Genomic DNA, 19,281 nt, shown 5'->3' on the forward strand with positions numbered 1-19,281 from the left:
ACTGTATATTTACTGCTTTCATTTTATTTTGCAAATCTAAGCAATAGTATCTTGTTTTTTTTTTTTTTGAAATATCTCCTTATGCACATTTACAAGAAATTCTAGGGAATATACCTATAGTGGAGTTGCCTTGGTAATCTTCTGCTTAGCAAGATAATTCCAATTTATTTTCCAAAGTAGTTTTGATTTATACTCCCAATAGGAGTGTTTAACAGTTCCCGTTATTCCACATGCTCACCAAAATTTGGTTTTGTTAGGCTTTTCATTTTTGCCAGTCTGATGGGTATGATATGGTGTTTTGCACTTTCAGTTTACACTTTCTTTATTACTCTTTTAACATGTTTATTGATCAATTTTGTGTTCTCGTGGGAAGATATTAGTAGTTCTTGGAGTCCTTTTCCTGTTTTTCTATTATGCTACTTTATTGTTTTAAATACTGATTTTTAGATGCCTTTTTTATATTCTGGATACTAATTTCTTGTCGGTTTCAGTTTTGCAAATTTCTTCTCCAGTGTAAAATTTGTTTTTACTTTCTGTTTGATACTTTTAATAGGCAGAAGTTCTTAATTTAAATGTAGTCCAGTTATCATTATTTTATGGGTTTTGCTTTTTGTACCTTAAGCAAATTGAAATTAAGTCTATATTGAAGTCACAAAACTTTCTCTTAAAAGCTTAATATTTTACCTTTCATGTTTAAATATTTAATTCAATCTTTGTGAAGAAGGGATCCAAGTTCATTTTTTCCTCATATAAATGTCCAACTGTTGTAACGTCATTGAATAGTCCATCTTCATTCACTAATTTGCTTTGTCCACTCTGTCGTAACTCAGATTATTACCTATGTACGTAGATCTGTTTCTGGACTAATTTTATTTTTTCTGTTTGTCTCTAACTGTCTCTGTTCAGTGCTGTCTTCATTTCTAAATGTTTTGACATCAAAAAGGCCAAATCCCTTTACCGTGTTTTTCTTTGTTAGTGTCTTGTTTGTTCCTGACTCTTTGCTCCTATGTATCAGGTTTACAGTCTGCTTGTCAACTTCTGTGAAAAGCCTGTTGAGGCTTTGATTGGAATTACTTTATGTCCATACACCTATCTGGCTTGAATCAACATTTTATAATACAGGATCTTTCCATCTATGAATGTATTGGGTTTATTTATCTACTTAGGTCATTTTAAATGTTTTTCATAAAGTTTTACAGTTTTAGTTATAAAGAGGTTTGATCCTTTTTGTTAGATTTATTACCAGCTGTCTTATATTTTGTTGCTAATCCAAAAATCATTGTTTTAAATATACATATTTTCTATTTCTTGCTATTTATTCTATTTATGCATTTTCTATTCCTAATTACGGAAGTATAATTAACTTTTGATCTTGCATTTTTGCCACCTTGCTAAGCTGTCTTACTAATTATAATTTATCTGTAGCTTGTTTTAAGTGGACGGTCATATTGAGTAGATGATTCTATTTCTTTCTATTCAGTTCTTATAATTTTTATTTCTTGGCAGCCTGTCTTTAGAGCTACTTTGAGTTGTCATTGTTTCAGAACACATACATTTAGAAGTAATATGTGCCTGAAAGGTCATCATTTTCATGTAGTTTCTAGAGTCTACTTTAGCACAGGAGCCTCTCCTTCCTCTGAACCTTTATGAATTGACTTCCCTGTACCACTTTTTTGTTAGTCATTCTGTGCTTGTGATGCTAATCATCTTTGTATATGTTATATCTTAGACATTTTTTCTCTTTCATAGCATTAGGGCAGCACCCGAGGCCTATGACCACCAAAGATAGGTTGATTGGTTGATTGAAATGCTTTCTGGGTACTTCCATTTATATGGTAGATATATTTCTTAAGACTTCACACAAAGCAAAACTTGAATCATTTAAGACAGAATTTCATAAGAATGAATATGATATACTGGGAGCTAATAAATCTAATGTACTTGTACTTGCAGTATCTTTTTGCTGTAAATGTACTCTGTCCTCTCATTAGTGTTCCTAACATTTCATAGCATGCTCTCCAAATGAACAATATAGCATATAATAGCAGTTCATTTGTTTTGTTTTGTTTTGTTTTTGGCATTTTTATCATATCTAACTACCTTTACAAAGTTATTTTTATGTGTTACTTGGCACTAACACCAGCCCTTGTTGAATACTTGAAGAACATTGTAATAAAACAACTTTAAATGATAGTAGTAATAATAAGTGTTCACATAATAGCGCAGTAGTCACCAGAACTGGTGTTTGATGTGGTTCACATACATAACTTAACAAGGGGCTGTGGGGATCAGCTAAACTGGCAGTACCAGCTCACAACAGAATTTATATTACTTACCCATAAAGCTTATGATTAAATGGGAATCTGGACATTTTTTTAGTATTGGAGAGGTTTCAGTATTTCAAATTTTATTCATAAAGTGAGACATATTTTCTCACACCATTTCAAATATTCATATTTCAGGTTTACATGAAATGTTGCTATACCATATCTTACTGATGAATAAAAATAACTTTATAAATACCAATTAATGCTTCCAAATACCTCCTAACTTGTCTTCAATCATTTTTCTTTGCCCAGGTACCATTAGGCTTCTCAGCTCCACCAGATGACCTCCCCCCAGTCCCCCACATGGCATACTGTGCTCTGGAAAACCTGTATCTTCTGATGGGAAGAGAACTGGAATATCTAGAGGAGGTACCTCCAGGAAATGTGCTAGGTAGAGTAATGCTGTTTATGATATCCATATTCTATTCTGGGAGGTTGTCTAACATGTCACTGAAAATTTAGTGAAATTTTTGAAGGGAATAACTTTAACCGACTCTTCAGTTTGATATTTTTTTTTCTGTTGTCTTTAACTTAGTGCATTTGAGTAACAAACATGTGGATCGGTTACTTGCTGTGAATTATAGTGCTCTGTTTTAAAAATGCATTGCTGAAGTAATTTGTAAATGCTCTAGCCTAAGCTGGAGTTCCATTTAGTTGAGAGTGAAAGGGGAAATCCTTGCTGGGATAAAGTTCTACATATTAGATTCTAAATTGTTGGAAGCTATTCTGATATGAAGGTCTACTTAAACTCATTGCGTTTTTCCCAATGCTTTTATCCTTTGAGTATTGCCTTGCTAAGATTAGTTGTCAGTTGATATCTGTGAATATTATTCCTCATCTCTTCAGTGTTATCACTTGTTTGACTTCTGCCTCTCATGTGCATCTCTTAGTGCAATCCCAAAGACTCAAGAAATTTCTCTTGGATTCAGAGTATATTACAGAATACTGTATCCCATTGAACTGTTGGACTCTGAACCCTTAGGGTCATTGTCAGCTATAGAGCTATTTTACTAAGTGATCGTTTGGTTTGGGAATTCTCAACTTTTTAGACAAAGGTTTAACTTTTTTAAAAAAGGTCTGGTCTGTTAATCCAGAATAGCTAATGGTTTGTCTGGCTTTTGCGGGACTTGAATCCAAGACATTTGCCGAAGCATGTTTCCATTCCCCTACAGAGATATATTCTTTTCTTTATTTAATTTTTTGGCATGAAATTTGTGGAATTCTTAGCTTCTCATCAGAGTTACCTATTTTCTTCCATCCCTTTGGAAAATGCTGTTTAACCTTAACAATTGATATATCTTTATAAGCTACCACAGCTGACGTCATCAGAAAGGACATTGGAAGAATAGAAAACACCCTACTTTTGTTCATGAGTCTTGCTGGAGATGACTGTATTGCTCAGATTAAATGGAACGTGAGGTATAAGATCTCCAGCATGATGCTCAAGGGAAAGAAAAGGTATTTATTGAGTGAATGGGTTTTATACAATATTCTCTCAGTAAGGCCTGGTGTTTGTGTTCTTTTCCTAGTACAGGATGAGAATGTGGCATGCATTAGTTTCTGGTTTTCTTTTTCTTTCTGTTGCTCAATTTCTAGATGCTGTCCAGGACTGAGGTTAAGTGGTATATCAGTAGGGAAACCATTTCTCTCTTTTGCTTCCCGAGGCAACCTCGGCTCTGCCATGTGGTACAGGGAGACAACCTACTATAAGCTAAAATTTTTCATTCTTAGAGAAAAGATATACCTTGACTTCTTTTATTGACCTTTTAAAAAAGTTAGATGGCAGCACAACATGAGATAAGAATGAAGGTGACTAAATCCTTGTTTACCAAATTTACTTATATAAGACTAAGCCAGATCGACAACCACTTTGGGACAAAATGGATTGAAGAGGAAAAACCAGCTTTATTTCCTATAAGAGTTAGGATTGTATTTAGCTACAAGTAACCAGTACACCAACTGCATAGTCTTACACTTCATTTAGTAGGAAGCCCAAGGGTGGACAGTCCAGGGCTGTTGTCATGACTCTTCTGTGTCAGCAGGGAGCCAGTGGCTCAGCATGTGGCTTTTGTTCCCACAGAAGCAAGATGGCGTTATATCTCTGAGAATCATACCCACATTCTTCACAGGAAGAGAGCGCAGGAGTCAAGACCTAACAGGATTAATGTTTTTATTTGGAGAGAAATGCCTCTCTACTGACTTCTCTGCATATTCTCATTTTTGTAATTTTGTCATATGCCCACTCCTACCTGCCAGGGAGGCCTGGGATTGAGTGTCTTACTCTTTCAGTCTCTGTAGTTAAGGCAGAAAATATTGGAGTTGTGAATGGCTTTTGAAGGGCCAGTCCAGACACTTAGCTACATTTGCTTACAGTCACCTGGTGATGCCTGAGGTCCCTCCAGTAAAGTTCTGTTTTCTTTAATTAAGGAAACAGGATAGTCCACTGGAAGGATGATGAGTGTTAACACTGAAGGAACTGCAATGCTGCCAGCCACTTTGATGGGGCTTTTTGAATTGAAAGATATAGTAATTGTTTTTCTTTTATTAATTGAATCTAATTGAGTCCCCCTCATGACTAGAAAGCGTGAGTATACCAAAATTTTTGCCATAGTTTTGCCACTAGCTAGTTAAGGGCCTCAGGCCAGTTATGTAACCTTGCTGGGTTTGTTTTTCCAAATGATTTGGACTAGAGCAATGATTACTAATATTGCTTATGATAGAAATACAACAGCCACTTTTTATTTTTTTTATAAGAAGACTATGGATTCCCAGGGCTATTTTTATTTATCATAACCAGGATTTGTCGTATATCCTAAACTTTAAAGACAAAGCATTAAATAACATTGCAGCAAGTACAATTTATTGCTGTAGCTATAAAATACTAACAAAATTGTATTTGTACTTTTTTAGTAAAATACAAAATTGAAGTTTTAAATTGTCCTTATATTATGGCAGGTTGACATCCTAGGTGGAGATGGAGTGAGGGAAACATGTTTTGCTTAAGTCATAACGATCTTCCCTGGATTTTGTCAGTTTCTCAGTGGCTTAAAAAAAGTTCTAAACTAGATTATCTTCAAGGTCACTTCTAGCTTTTAACATTTAGGCTGTGTTTCTTAAAGAAAAACCTAATTTCAGTAATTAGGATATTTCCCTCTCATGTTTATTAGGAGGAACAGTAAATGTTTTGATGTGATTACTTGGTTTGGTTGATAACGCATTTTAATGGCTTTATTAAGACATCTTGAACTGGTTACCTGCCTCAAAGTCAAAGAATTACTTTTTTAGGCAAATTTTTACTTGTTCCTTGATTAAAAAAATATGTGGCATATGTTAGCAGTAGCTGCAGTCTCATAAGCTACAGTGTTTAATAAAAGCAACTTTTCGAAGCTAGGAGTAAGTTTAAGACAGGACAAAAGAGGCAAGAGAGTCTGGTATATTAAGGGGTGAGAATAAAAATTCCCAAGAGAAGGCTAGCTGGCAGCCACGGGTAATAAATGCTGGGGTTCCAGCTTGTGGCTTTCTAGGGTGAGTTGACTGAGGGTATGTCAGCACACTTTTTTTTCTTTGAAACAGATTTGTCTTCTCAGGTAAATGGAAAGAATAAGATGGCTGCATTTGGCTGAGATAATCTCTGTGTTCCAGTTACCTGTTGTTGTGTAATAAAACACTCAAAGATTATTGGCTTAAAATAAAAATGGCTCTTATTTTTTCAAGCATCTGCCGTTGAGGCATGGTTTGGTGGGAACAGCTTGACAGCTTGTCTCTTCCATGTGGTGTCTTTTTTTTTTTTTTTTTTTGAGATGGACTTTCCCTCTTGTCACCCAGGCAAGAGTGCAATGGCGCAATCTCAGCTTACTGCAACCTCCACCTCCTGGGTTTAAGCGATTCTCCAGCTTCAGCCTCCCAAGTAGCTGGGATTACAGGCACCCACCACAACCCCCAGCTAATTTTTGTACTTTTAGTAGAGATGGGGTTTCACCATGTTGGCCAGGCTGCTCTCAAACTCCTGACCTCAGGTGATTCGTCCGCTGAGGCCTCCCAAAGTGCTGGGATTACAGGCATGAGCCGCCATGCTCAGCCCCACGTGGTGTCTGTTGAGATGGTCCAAAGCCTGGGGGTTAAAGTCATATGGAAGCTCTTTCAAGCACATGTCTGGAGGCTGATGCCGGCTGTTGTCTGGAACCTTGGTTGGGAGTGGAACTAGGGCCTTTCCATAAGGCTACTTGGTTTCCTTACAGGATGGTGGCTAGGTTTTATGGGTGAGCTACCCAACAGGGAGAGCCAGGAGAAAGGTAGATCACCTTTTATGACCTAGCCATCAAAGCCTTCAGCCCCACTTCTGCCACATTCTGTTTATTAGAAGTGAGTCACTGCAGCTGGCCGATGTTCAAAGGGAGGGAACTGACTCTGCCTTTTGATGGGAGGCATGTCAGAGTATTTGTGGACATGTTTTAAAATGACCACATTGCTAATCGTAGGTAATTTCTTGTTTCCTTTTGCATTTTAACAGACTCATGACAGGACACATATAAATTAAGACATAGACATGTTCATAGTGATCAGGGCAGGCCTGTAAGCGTCATCTTTTTTACTTTTGTTAACTTAGAGAAAAAGTTGTAATTCCTATTTAATAAGAAAACAGTGGAGACCATTATGATTGATACCCATATGCTTTTAATCATAAATGATACGGAGTCAGTAAATTTATCAAGTGCAGATGAAAATTTTTGTTGGAAAAGGAAATGAAAACATTCTATGGCATTCTTGGACAATTCAGCATTGTTCAGTCAAAGTCCAAAGGAAAGTTCTTTTATTGGCACTTGAAAAATGCAGATTTCACATTTGAACTCAGCTGTAAGTCACTTAGAGAACTTATATGTGCTGATAGGTGTAGAATAGATTTTGTGGTCTGGAAATAGTTAATTTAAAGTTTAAAGCTATTTAATTCTAACCTGATGTTTATAAAGTTGGTATAGATGGAACCAGAGAGACCCCACCATGCTTAGCACACAATAGCCTTTTGTTCAGTTCCCTACTGAGAATATGTCTAAAAATAAATGTTTGCTACAGGCTCCTATTAAAATGTGAGGGGAAATTGAATTAGGATTCCAAATCTTTAGCCTTTTCATATACTCCTTTAGATCTCTTCCATATGGTTAAATCTTTAAAAATTCAGAGACATATTCTGAGAGGAAACGTGATACTCTTCTTTTCACAGCATGAGGAAAATAAATATTAATTGACTTTTTTCTAAACTGGTTTTAGTTCTGCCATGGTTGGTTGCTGGGTCAATAGGAAGTCAGTGTTGATAATCTCTGTGTGTGTGTGTGTGTGTGTGTGTGTGTGTGTATCCTTAGTCATATGGGGTAACGTAGGAGTCACAAACCTTTGAAGCATTTTACCAGCAAATTTAATTTATTTCAAGGGAAAGCTCAGTAGTATTTGTTCTTAAGACCTTGTGATACTTTTGTAATGTTTTTAATTCACTTACTAGTGAATTTCTTTTAAATGTCCTTTATTGTCAGCATTTCCATTTGGAGATAATCTATTTTAATCGGTGAAAACCTAATAGTCATTTCTTAGTTTTAAGAGTTTCAACTGATTTTAATGGCTTTTTTTTACAGATAATAATGATTTTATTATTGTTTTGCCTAATAGTGTGTCATATTTCTTTTTATTTTCATATTCCTTATAAGAATATGGTAAATAATAATAGTTGTCATTTTGTCTAGTTCCTTCCAGATTTGAACAGGAATACTCTTGGTGTTTTAGTTTCAGGTTTACTAATGCCTAGCCATTCATGATATGTCGTCTTTATTGTCCTGGGAAAGTTTTTTTTTTTTTTTTTCGTTTTTTTTTTATTAATCAGGAATGGATACTGAATTTTATTGATGCATTCTTTGCATCTGAAGACAAAGTTTTAGAGTTTTTCTCCTTGCTATAATTGATGTCACGAATTATATTTAATTTCCTGATTATTAAGGTGTCCTTGCATTCCTAAGTTAAAAATAAAAAAAAAAACCAGCACTCGATCATTGCATATTATTTTCAAACCCTTTTAGTTTCAATGTACTAGCGTTTTATCTAGAATTTGCTTGTATTATAAGTTACAATGGCCATTATTTTCTTGGTATCATAATACCAAAATGGGAAGCTTTCATTTTTTCTGCCCTCTAAAGCTGCACTCTCCATTTGGTAGCCACTAGCTACATTCACTTACTTAAATTTAAATAGATTGAAATCAAATAGCATTAAAAGTTTACCCTTCAGTTGCACTAGCCATATTTCAAGTGCTTAATAACTCTGTGTGGCTAGTGGTTACCATAATGAATAGTGCTGCTCTTGAGAAATTTGTATATGATATAAGAATTACCTTTTCTTCAAAAGTTTTGAAATAGTTCACTTGTAAATCCAACTGGGCTAGATGCAGAAAATCTTTGATTCTTTCTATCTGATATACTTTATCTTTTTCATTTTCAGGTCTGTATATTTGTGTTTTCTTATTCAAATTCATTATAAAATTTGTCTTTTTATTTGAATATAATAGTTTATATATAGTTAACATTTTAAAGTTCTTTTTAAAAGATAACTTTTCAGTATAGTGCAAGCCATAATATTAGTCCATTTGAAAATGCAGTTAAGCTAAGTAAAAGTTATTGCTTACTATAGGGGTACCCATCAGTTTTCTGTCCATATATGTGCATGTTTTTTTAAATTGTGGTAAGAAAACACAACATAAAATTTACCATCTTAACAATTTTTAAAAGTATACAGTAGCTTTTTTTTATTTAAAAAATCATACTTTTATAGTGTTTTTTAACCTGTATATTTTTCTCTTGGAGACAATCCCTTCTTTGAATATAGCTTTCCCCCGCCTTTGTTTAAATGCATTTGCTGCAACTTTCAGAAGAGTGTCAAATAGTAATGCAATAAGAATCTTTGTTTCATTTGTTAAGTTAGAGGAATTTATATACATATGTTGTATATGTATATGTGTGTGTGTATATATATAGATAGACATGTTACCCTGATATTTGGGTTAGATAGTCTTTATAATGAAAAGAAAGTATCCTCCTTTTTCTATTTACTAGGTTAATTTCTAAAATGTGGGTAGATACTGAGGTGTATCAAATGGTCTTTTCTACATATTTCAGGTGACACATATGAGGTTTTTTTGGGGGGATCCGCTTATGCCATGAATCATATTAACACATTTCCTAATGTTAACCCAGTTTTTATCTCTGGAATAAAGTATTAGGTGAGTATATTTCAAGTATGTTCTTGAGCAATGAACTCAGTTTGTTAGTAGTTTAGTGAAATGTTTATATTTGTAAGTTTAGTCTGTAGTTTTTTGTGTATATATTTGTGGAGTTTTGATATCATCATTATACTAGGTACGTGAAACAAATCACAAATTAGGGGATGGTTTTTATTGTTCTCACTTCTGTTTAAATGGCTATTAGCAGCCACGAAACCAGCTGTATTTGGTTAGTTGTTAATTGTTATGATCCCTTTCAGGTTCTTTTTTTCAGAAATACTGTCATTAACAAATAGACCTCCAAAGTCACACATAAAGAAAATCATAAGTAAAGTACTTAATTGTGAGGATTAAAGAATGCTTTCCAAGTAGGAGGAGGGAGAGAGTTTTCTACTGAGAAGCATATGTATTAATACAGTCTTAAAGACAAAGTGGAAAAGGAAACAGATAGCAGTACCCATATTGTCCCAGATTCTTCTGTGGCAGGACATATGCCTGAGCAACAAAGTCATGAGCTGTGTGGGGTAGATTCAGAGTCAAAGTTTGAGTTCTTTTTTTTTTTTTTTTTTTTGCAAGAAGTTATTAACTACAGAAATGGGCATATGTTCTTCTAAGATGATATTCTGACAAAATAATGGTTCACAAATACAAAGCAGCCCACACAATTGCAGTATAGTTTGCTTTATTAAAATAAAAGGATATATTTATTTATTTAAGATATAATTTACTAAGAAAATCCTCAACTGAACCTCCAGAATTACATTAAGAGCAGTAGGGGTTGAAAGCACATAGGTTCCTCCCTGGAACAAACTTTATTACGGTCTTTTAAAAAGCACTTGGCCTTTCTCCAGTTTTATACATGGGGTGAGGAGAGTTAGTTCACCTTTGCCAGGAAAGAAAGTCCCTCCTCTCCTATGTAGATGAGCACAGAGTTACACCTTCCCAACACTCATACCTGCTGATTTGGAGAGGACTGACTGCAAATTTCCTAAGGACTGCGCCTCCCAAGTCTTCATACTTAATTATTCCGGTGAAGATCTCTTGAGTGTTCAGTATATATTGGTTGAATGTGTGACTCAATTAATCACTTAATAAGCTTACTGGAGGGAATACATGAGCAGCCAGAAGCCATTTACTGTTCATCATTTATTTCCTCAAAGTTTAAACTATTCTCAGGCAGACTGGGCAACATAGTGAGACCCCATTTCTACAAACAATAGAAAAATTAAAAAACAGGCATGATGGCATGTGCATGTAGTCTCAGCTGCACAGGTGGAAGATTGCAGCCCAAGGTGTTGGAGCTACAGTGAGCTGTGATCGTGCCACTGCATCCTGGCCTGGGTGATAGAGCGAGACACTGTCTTAAAAAAAAAATTCTCAAAAATTCTCTCAATACCTGAGGGAGATAGAAAGTATAGAAACATTTCTTTAGAAGTGAACACATTGGCTTTTCAGTATAAACATACTGGAATTTGGTAGGTGAAAGCAAAGTACTTTCTTGGTCTGAACATTTCTTATTAAAGAATATCAGGGTAGCGATGTTTGTTTTTTTTGTTTGTTTTTGTTTTTTGTTTTTTTTTTTTTTTGGCGCGATCTCGGCTCACCGCAACCTCCGCCTCCTGGGTTCAGGCAATTCTCCTGCCTCAGCCTCCTGAGTAGCTGGGATTACAGGCACGCGCCACCATGCCCAGCTGATTTTTTGTATTTTTAGTAGAGACGGGGTTTCACCCTGTCATAATGTTGACCAGGATGGTCTCGATCTCTTGACCTCGTGATCCACCCGCCTCGGCCTCCCAAAGTGCTGGGATTATAGGCATGAGCCACTGCGCCCGGCTGGTAGCAATGTTTTAATGTGTTAAGATTATCCAACTCCCAGAGCCAAGGTGATGTTATCACTGGGAATTTTTTGTTTAGCTCAGACAGAACACTGAAACAAATTGGTTCTTCCTACCCTTGGTGTGTCAGGTGTTCTGGGAGGCTCCCAGGTATGTCCTGGACGGAAAAAGGCAAAGCTGTTTGATGTTACAGAAGCAGAAATAGTCTGAGTATCTTTCTGATATTTTCTCTGTGCTGTGGTCCAGTCAACAGGAGGGGAGAGCATTGTCCCAGGCTTTATAAAGCCAAGATTAGCACCCCAGAAGCTGCTTGGAGCCGGTCTCCAGTCTCCTGAGCTAAGGGTGCTGCTCCCAAGAGAAGGCAAGACTTAGTTGCCTCTGCCTGAAGATGTTATTTTGTACAGTATTCTCAGGTGTGTTGTACAGGGACTTAAGCTCCACTAATGCTTTCCTTTTTTTTTTTTTTTTTTAATTTATTTTGGCAATTGTACCCTTCCTTGTGTTTCTCCTTGAATATTTGACGTTATATAACTCTCTTGTGCCTGGCTAAGCTCTTCTGGGGCATAAGCCAGGTAACCCATAAGCTAGGTATTCAGGTTTATTTTTTTTTCCAGATGGATAGGTGTTTGTGTGTGTGTGTGTGTTTCTACCATATCACATTGATCAAAAGCTCTAACTTGAAAAAGAAAAAAACCTACCCTTTTTTTAAAAAAAAAAAAAAAGAAAGAAAGAAAAAGAATGATAATTAAAAGAATGAAGGAGAGGAAGAAAGAGGAAGAGGGAGAGGGAGAGAGAACGGGGTATTGCTTTATTGCCCGGGCTAGAATGCAGTCTAAAAATGGGTATGCCTATAATTGTGCTTAATAATGGAGACATGAAAAAAAAATGAGGGAAGAAAATAACAAACAAGCAGCCAAACAATATTTCATTTAAACCTGTAAGTAGGTGTGATGTGGTACTGATAAGAGTGTGTATTTTGTGTATTTAAAGTGGAGAGTTCTATAAATGTTAATTAAGTTTACTTGTTCCAGATCTGAGCTCAAGTCCTGGATATCGTTGTTAATTTTCTGTCTCGTTGATCTGTCTAATATTGATGTTGAAGTCTCCCGCTATTATTGTGTGGGAGTCTAAGTCTCTTTATAAGTCTTATATATCTGGGTGCTCCTGTATTGGGTGCGTATATATTTAGGATCTTTAGCTCTTCTTGTTACATTGATCCTTTTATCATTATGTAATGTCCTTCTTTGCTTCTTTTGATCTTTGTTGCTTTAAAGTCTATTTTATCAGAGGCAAAAATTGCAACTCCTGCTTTTATTTATTTATTTATTTTTGCTATCCATTTGGTTGGTAAATCTTTCTCCATCCTGTTGGTAAATCTTTCTCCATCCCTTTGTTTTGAGTCTTTGTGCCTTGCATGGGAAATGGGTCTAGATGCAGCATACCGATGTGTTTTGGCTTTTTATCCAATTTGCCTGTGTCTTTGGATTGGGGGATTTAGTCAATTTAAATTTAGAATTAATAATAATATATGTGAGTTTAATACTGCCATTTAATGTTAGCTGGCTGTTTTGCCCATTAGTGGATGTAAATTCTTCGTTATGTTGATGCACTTTACTTTTTGGTATTTTTTAGAAAGGCTGGTATTGGTTGTTCCTTTCTATGTGTAGTGGTTCTTTCAGAAGCTCTTGTAAAGCAGGCCTGGTGGTGATGAAATCTCTGAGTGCTTGCTTGTTCACAAAAGATTTTATTTTTCCTTCGCTTATGAAGCTTAGTTTGGCTGGATGTGAAATTCTGGGTTGAAAGTTCTTTTCTTTAAGGATGTTGAATATTGGCCCCCACTCTCTTCTGGCTTGTAGGGTTTCTGCTGAGAGATCTGCTGTGAGTCTGATAGGCTTCCTTTTGTGGGTAACCTGACCTTTCTCTCTGGCTGCCCTTAGTATTTTCTCCTTCATTTCAACCCTGGTGAATCTGACGATTATGTGTCTTGAGGTTGGTCTTCTTGAGGAATATCTTTGTGCTGTTCTCTGTATTACCTGGAGTTGAATATTGTCCTGCCTTGCTAGGTTGGGAAGGTTTTCCTGAATAATGTCCTGAAGTGTATTTTCCAGCTTGGATTCATTCTCTTCGTCACATTCAGGTACACCTATCAAACGTAGATTAGGTCTTTTCACATAGTCCCATATTTCTTGGAGACTTTGCTCGTTCCTTTTTATCCTTTTTTCTCTAATCTTGTCTCCTCATTTTATTTCATTAAGTTGGTCTTCGACCTCTGATATCCCTTCTGCTGCTTGATCAATTCAGCTGTTAAAACTTGTGCATACTTCACGAAGTTCTCGTGTTGTGTTTTTCAGCTCCATTAATTCACTTATATTCCTCTCTAAATTGTGTATTCTTGTTAGCATTTCATCAAACCTTTTTGCAAAGTTCTTAGTTTCTTTGCATTGGGTTAGAACAAGTTCTTTTAACTCACAGAAGTTTCTTATCATCCACCTTTTGAAGCCTGCTTCTGTTAATGGAACACACTCGTTCTCTATCAGGCCTTGTTCTGTTGCTGATGAGGAACTGTGATCCCCTGTAGAGGGAGAGGCGTTCTGATTTTGGGTATTCTCAGCCTTTTTAGACTGGTTTCTTCCCTTCATTATAAATTTATCCATCTGTCTTTATAATTACCGACTTTATAATTGGGTTTCTGAGTGGACGTCCAACTTGTTGATTCCCAGTGCCGGAATCTGAGCAACCCACTGCGCTGGTTAAAACAGCAGTGTTAAGATTGATGGTACTTTTATGACTCTGCACCAAAAATGGGTAGGCGTGGTACCAATACAGTATATCAAATAAACTTGACCCTGCCCCTGCTTCCTTCCCTGCTGTTTCACTACCACGTTTCCCACACATACTATAATTTGTTTCTGGATACCATTTTCTATTCTGATGTATTTGCCAGCCTGTATTGTTTGATTTTGAGGGTATCAATAATTCATTTTTGAATCTGGTTCTGTCACTTTTAGCTTTAATAATTGGAGGCTACCTTTAAACATTTATTCTATATGAACTTGAGATGATTTTATCTCTTGCAATACATTAAATGTCTATGTTAAGACATTTTATTTACAGAAATAAATTATGACCACCCTTTTACTGTAAAGGTGATTATATAGAAAAAGCTAAGTAAGTTACCTCCCTAGGGCTGATTCCTATAAGTGTTATCAGTGTATCTTCCAGACTACTATCCATACATAATACGTATGAGTGTTGCTATAGTAAGAAATAAATTCGTGTGTGTGAATTTAAATAAGTGCACTAGGGAGCTAAAGCCGGGACTGCAGCTTAAACCCAGCATTATGTTGTTCTGGTTTCTTTATTATTACCAAATAAATGATTTCAAAACAGTTAAAATTATCCCAGTACTAGACTCTTTTGGGGAACAGCCATTCCCATTTTCATACAAGGTCTTATTTTGTGGGCTGCAGTCCTAGCTGTCTCAAACTGAGCCAGCAGGCAGCAGCCAGAACTACTTTTGCCTGAGGGTCTTCCCTGAGACAGACTTTGGCCCTTGGCCTTCTTGCTTAGGACATTTGTGAAGCCCAGGATCTCCCTCTCTTCCTGTCTCTCTTTCAATTTCTGGAGTGACCAACTGCTATCTTAGTGGCATAAATTAATTCTAATATACCTGGGTGGCCTCTAATCTAGTTCCATATTTCAAAGTTTTTGGCTTTGGGGTAAGACCTTTTCCTGTGTTGACATAGCCTTTCCTGATTTTTACCTGTTTTGGGACTTGGAATTTGGAAGTGCAGGGATGTGAGGGAGGGAGGAAGGAATATAAGGTGTCTTTTATATGCCTTCCTTTCTCAGAATCCAGAGTTTTTTAAAAAGAAAAAGAAACACGTTTTTAAATATGCAGTGAACTATTTTTTCCTCTGAAAAGTGAGACCTTTATTAGCTTAATTTTATATCCTAATCATTCATTCACATTTATTTTGTGCTTACTATGTGTTTGGTACTGTATTGCTCACTAGGTTAGGTTTCTCCCACCGTGTGCTTAGTCATCCAGATTATTTATACTTCACAGTTTTGATTCCAAACTAGTAAATACGGCATCAGCACTGGGTTTTACCAGTGGGACCTCTGGCAATTTGGCCACTTTGTGGAAATTTTCAGACCGAATCTGTTATCTGTGTAAAAGAAAGTTGAGGTAGGTGACCTCTTATGGCCTTTCTTTCTCTCCTAGCTGGTTTTCCAGGATTCTTCTTCACCTTTTCCGCTGCCCATGTTTTGGGTTTTCCTATATTTCTTAGTTACGTTGCAGTTTTCAGTACTGTCTCGCCCTCTTCTTTATCTGCGGATTGCATTAAGTGACATTGTGACAGCCAGAGGTCCAGAGGGCATTTGACATAAAAGAACTCTATCCTTCAAGATCTTTTCTCATAACCGGGAGTTTTTTTGTTTTTTAAACAAAGCAAAACAAAAAAACAGTTATCATGATTGGATCCATGCGGACTAGCTTCATTTGGCTATGCCTCGGGAGAGGTCCAGAATAGCTTTCTTGGACTTGAACGAGCTCAGAAGCATTGGCACTTTCTCGTTTATACTGGCCTTGATTTTGGGTAGCGGTTGAGCAGGCTGAAGTCCCCTCTCTGAAGCCACCGTGGAATGGTAAAAGGCATCTGCAGCCAGATGTCCCAGCTCTAGCAGGGTCACAACGGCACTGAGATGAACACAAGGGGGCAGCCTTTCCCGCAGATTTCCGTCAAATCGAAGAGGAACAAAGAGTGCAGTTTCAGTGTGAGCACATGTGTGAGCCTGTGTCTGTCCACACCAGTGCCCGTGTGTAAAATGTGTAACCTCTAATTCTGTTTGTAAAGAGCAGTAGGGTGAAGGGCATATGAATGCTGAATAGGTTTTGTGCTTTGCTGGGCTAAAGTTTCATTAACACGACCCAGGCTTCCTCGGTGTAGGTACGGTGGACTATATCCCCTTGCCTAGCCCAGGGTCTTACACGTGGCAGGCAGGCAGGCACGTTTATTATGGAGGCTTACGGATGACTGAATCGTTAATACAGAGGAGTCGAAATCATTTCGCTTGCTGTTTCAACCTGAAGAATGGTTTCAAAATAGTCATTTAAATTTATTTTGGCCCTTAAATAAATAAATAAATTTATTGATTGATTTTGGCCCCTTTTTTTTTTTCATTCTCCTACCTTCCTACTTCTCTTCCAACTACTAAAGGCATGGCTTCAATTGTATATATTTTCCTTTATTTTTGTTTCCTCTTCATCTTGTAAATTATGACTCCATTGGTTGTTTCTAGTTGGAAAAAGCATTATGAAAATATATGCTGTTTAGTGGGCAATGAAGCAGAATATAAAATATCAGTGATATCCTGAACCCCCATGCAATTAGAAGCACATTGTTACTAGTTTAATGTTTCCCAGATGACTGTTAATTTAGCAGTTCAGCACATAAGTGCATTGATGATCATATTTCAAAGGATTTGAGTCTGTTGATTCAAGTGTAGAATTGAGGTAAAAGTTGTTACTCCTTCACTGTTGTATCTAAATTTGTCTTATTATTTGACTCTGTAGTGGCTGGAAGAAATCAGATATGCTTTGGAAATCAAAGGTAAATTTTCTGTCCCCTGGGGATGGGGTGGGAGGAAAGAGGAACATTTTCTTGTAGCTCTAAACAAAAGGAGCAATTAGTAGATGTATTGTATAATAGTTGTTTTTCGTCAAAACCACATGCCTTTGATTTTTCTAAAATGACAATAGTAAATTTTCACTTTCTAAACAGTTTATATCATCAGTTTCATTATATTTGCATATATTTTGTTAACTGATACTAACAGTGACTAAGTATACAGATTTAGTATCTGTAATGATTTAGCCACAATTTTTTTTTTTTTTTTTGAGACTGAATATCACTCTATCGCCCAGGCTGGAGTGCAATGGCATGATCTCAGCTCACTACAACCTCTGCCTCCTGGGTTCAAGTGATTCTCTGCCTCAGCCTCCCATGTAGGTGGGATTACAGGCGCCCGCCACCACACCCAGCTAATTTTTGTATTTTTAGTAGAGACGGGGTTTCACTATGTTGGCCAGGCTGGTCTCGAACTCCTGACCTCGTGATCCGCCTGCCTCAGCCTCCCAAAGTTCTGGTATTACCGGCATGAGCCACCGTGCCCAGCCAGTGCCACAATTATTAATACACTTGAAAGGTATATCAAATTAGATTTAACCAATGTTTATTTAGCACTAATTGCATGCCAGGTGTTTACTGAGTCAGTTTTGTTTGTTTTCTTACTTAAGCCTTGAAACAAACTTTAGTGGCAAATTTCTCTTCATTTTGCATATTTAAAGAACTGAAAGGTTTTTGACTTGTTCAACAAATTACACTATCCCAGCCATTTCTTATAGCTATAATTTTGTTTTCTGTATAGTTGTGTAGCTGAGATTATTTGAAATACTGATTCTCTTCACTTACTTTGATATTAAAAATGAAAATATGCTGTAATGATTTTTGGCATTCTGCATAAGAACCCTTGAGTTTCATAGCTCCTACATTCCCTTTCTCCTATAAATAAAGAATCTGAGACTCAGAGAAAGGCTGGGTCTCCTCCAAGCTTGCGCAGCTGATCTAGAACCCAGGTCTTTCCCTTTGTAAGGGACAAAACCATTAGAAAGGACAGGCAGAGAAATAGCTGGGATTCTCAAAAGGAAGAGAGAAGCTGACAGTGAGGATTTGTCAGTTTTACTCGTTTGGAAAGAGACCCTTCACTGTCTGCTTCTTCCTGCCTCCCTATGCTTCAGTTCTCAGCACTCCTGAATATATCACGATTTTCATACCTCTGTGTCTGTTCTCAACTGTTCTGTCTCCCTTTATTGCCAGCTCAAATATCACCTCCTCTCAGAAGCCTTCCCCAACTGCCTCAGACAGATAACATCTGGCCCCTTCCTTCCTTTGAGTTCCGATGCTCCTTTTAATAGATCTCTCATAGAACATTTATTCCTTTACATCATTTGTGTTTTCAGTTAGTGTCTTGGAGCTCCTGGGGCAAGGGTCATCACTCTTCAGGCATATCTGTGATGTTGAGCCTGGGTGCACTTTACTACGACGCGTGTTCAAGCGTGGGTAGGAATGAATAAATGAATGACTGTGTTCTACCCTCCCCGGGTGCTGCTTCTCAGCACAAAAAATGGAATAGAATTTTGAGCAGGAGGAAAATGGAGTCTGTGGAAGTTCTAGGAGATATTCTTACAGTTAGTCATTAGTTTGTTGGCATGTAGCTTCTAGGTTACATATGGGAAAACTGAGGAACAGTAAATCACAAAGAGAGGCTGGCGGTCCAGTTTATCAGGAAACTTGAGTATCTGGGATGTGGCCACCAGCTTGTGTACAGCTTTGTTGATCCTGATGTTCACTGTGTTCACCAAGAATTAATGTCTTCCGAGGGCCTACCTACATCAGTTTAGAGGTGTAGCACTTGGAGTAGTCAACGGGGTTGGGGGTGTGTTTTTCCTTTGTCGATATATTAATCTGCCCAGACATGAGATGCCCTAGCACTGTTCACAGCCTGAAAACACAGCAGTTAGAGTTTGTGGGTAATATAAATGTAGTCTTACTTAGATCTTTCAAAATATCTTCACTCCTCAGAGTAATTTTGAGTGTTTTCTGGATTTGAGTTTCCACCATGAAAGTCTGATTTCTACATAATTCAGATATATCCATAGTTTTTTGGTTAATGAATTTGAAAAATTTCCCCTTATGAGATTAGAAAATTCATAACTGAAACCAAGTTTGTTAAACCTATGCTAAAATATCAAATTGTCTTTAAGAAAAGCCCAAACAGGTAGAAAGTGACATTT

General features: G+C 36.9%; 1 protein-coding gene across 4 annotated transcripts in view; it reads left to right on the plus strand.

Annotated features, from left to right (window-relative positions):
- Nucleotides 1-19,281, plus strand: part of EFL1 (elongation factor like GTPase 1) — a 125,121-nt gene that overhangs the window by 40,629 nt on the left and 65,211 nt on the right. For all 4 annotated transcript variants that reach the window (XR_004264683.1, XM_032264824.1, XM_032264825.1 and 1 more), the window contains one exon: nt 2,580-2,718. Coding sequence is in view for 3 of the 4 variants with exons in the window: in XM_032264824.1 (XP_032120715.1) it covers nt 2,580-2,718 (139 nt within the window). In the remaining variant the exon portion in view is untranslated. The remainder of the gene's footprint in view (nt 1-2,579; nt 2,719-19,281) is intronic.

This window comes from Sapajus apella, unplaced genomic scaffold (assembly GCF_009761245.1).
Source record: "Sapajus apella isolate SASKATOON/1434 unplaced genomic scaffold, GSC_monkey_1.0 scaffold147, whole genome shotgun sequence".
Classification (NCBI taxonomy): domain Eukaryota; kingdom Metazoa; phylum Chordata; class Mammalia; order Primates; family Cebidae; genus Sapajus; species Sapajus apella.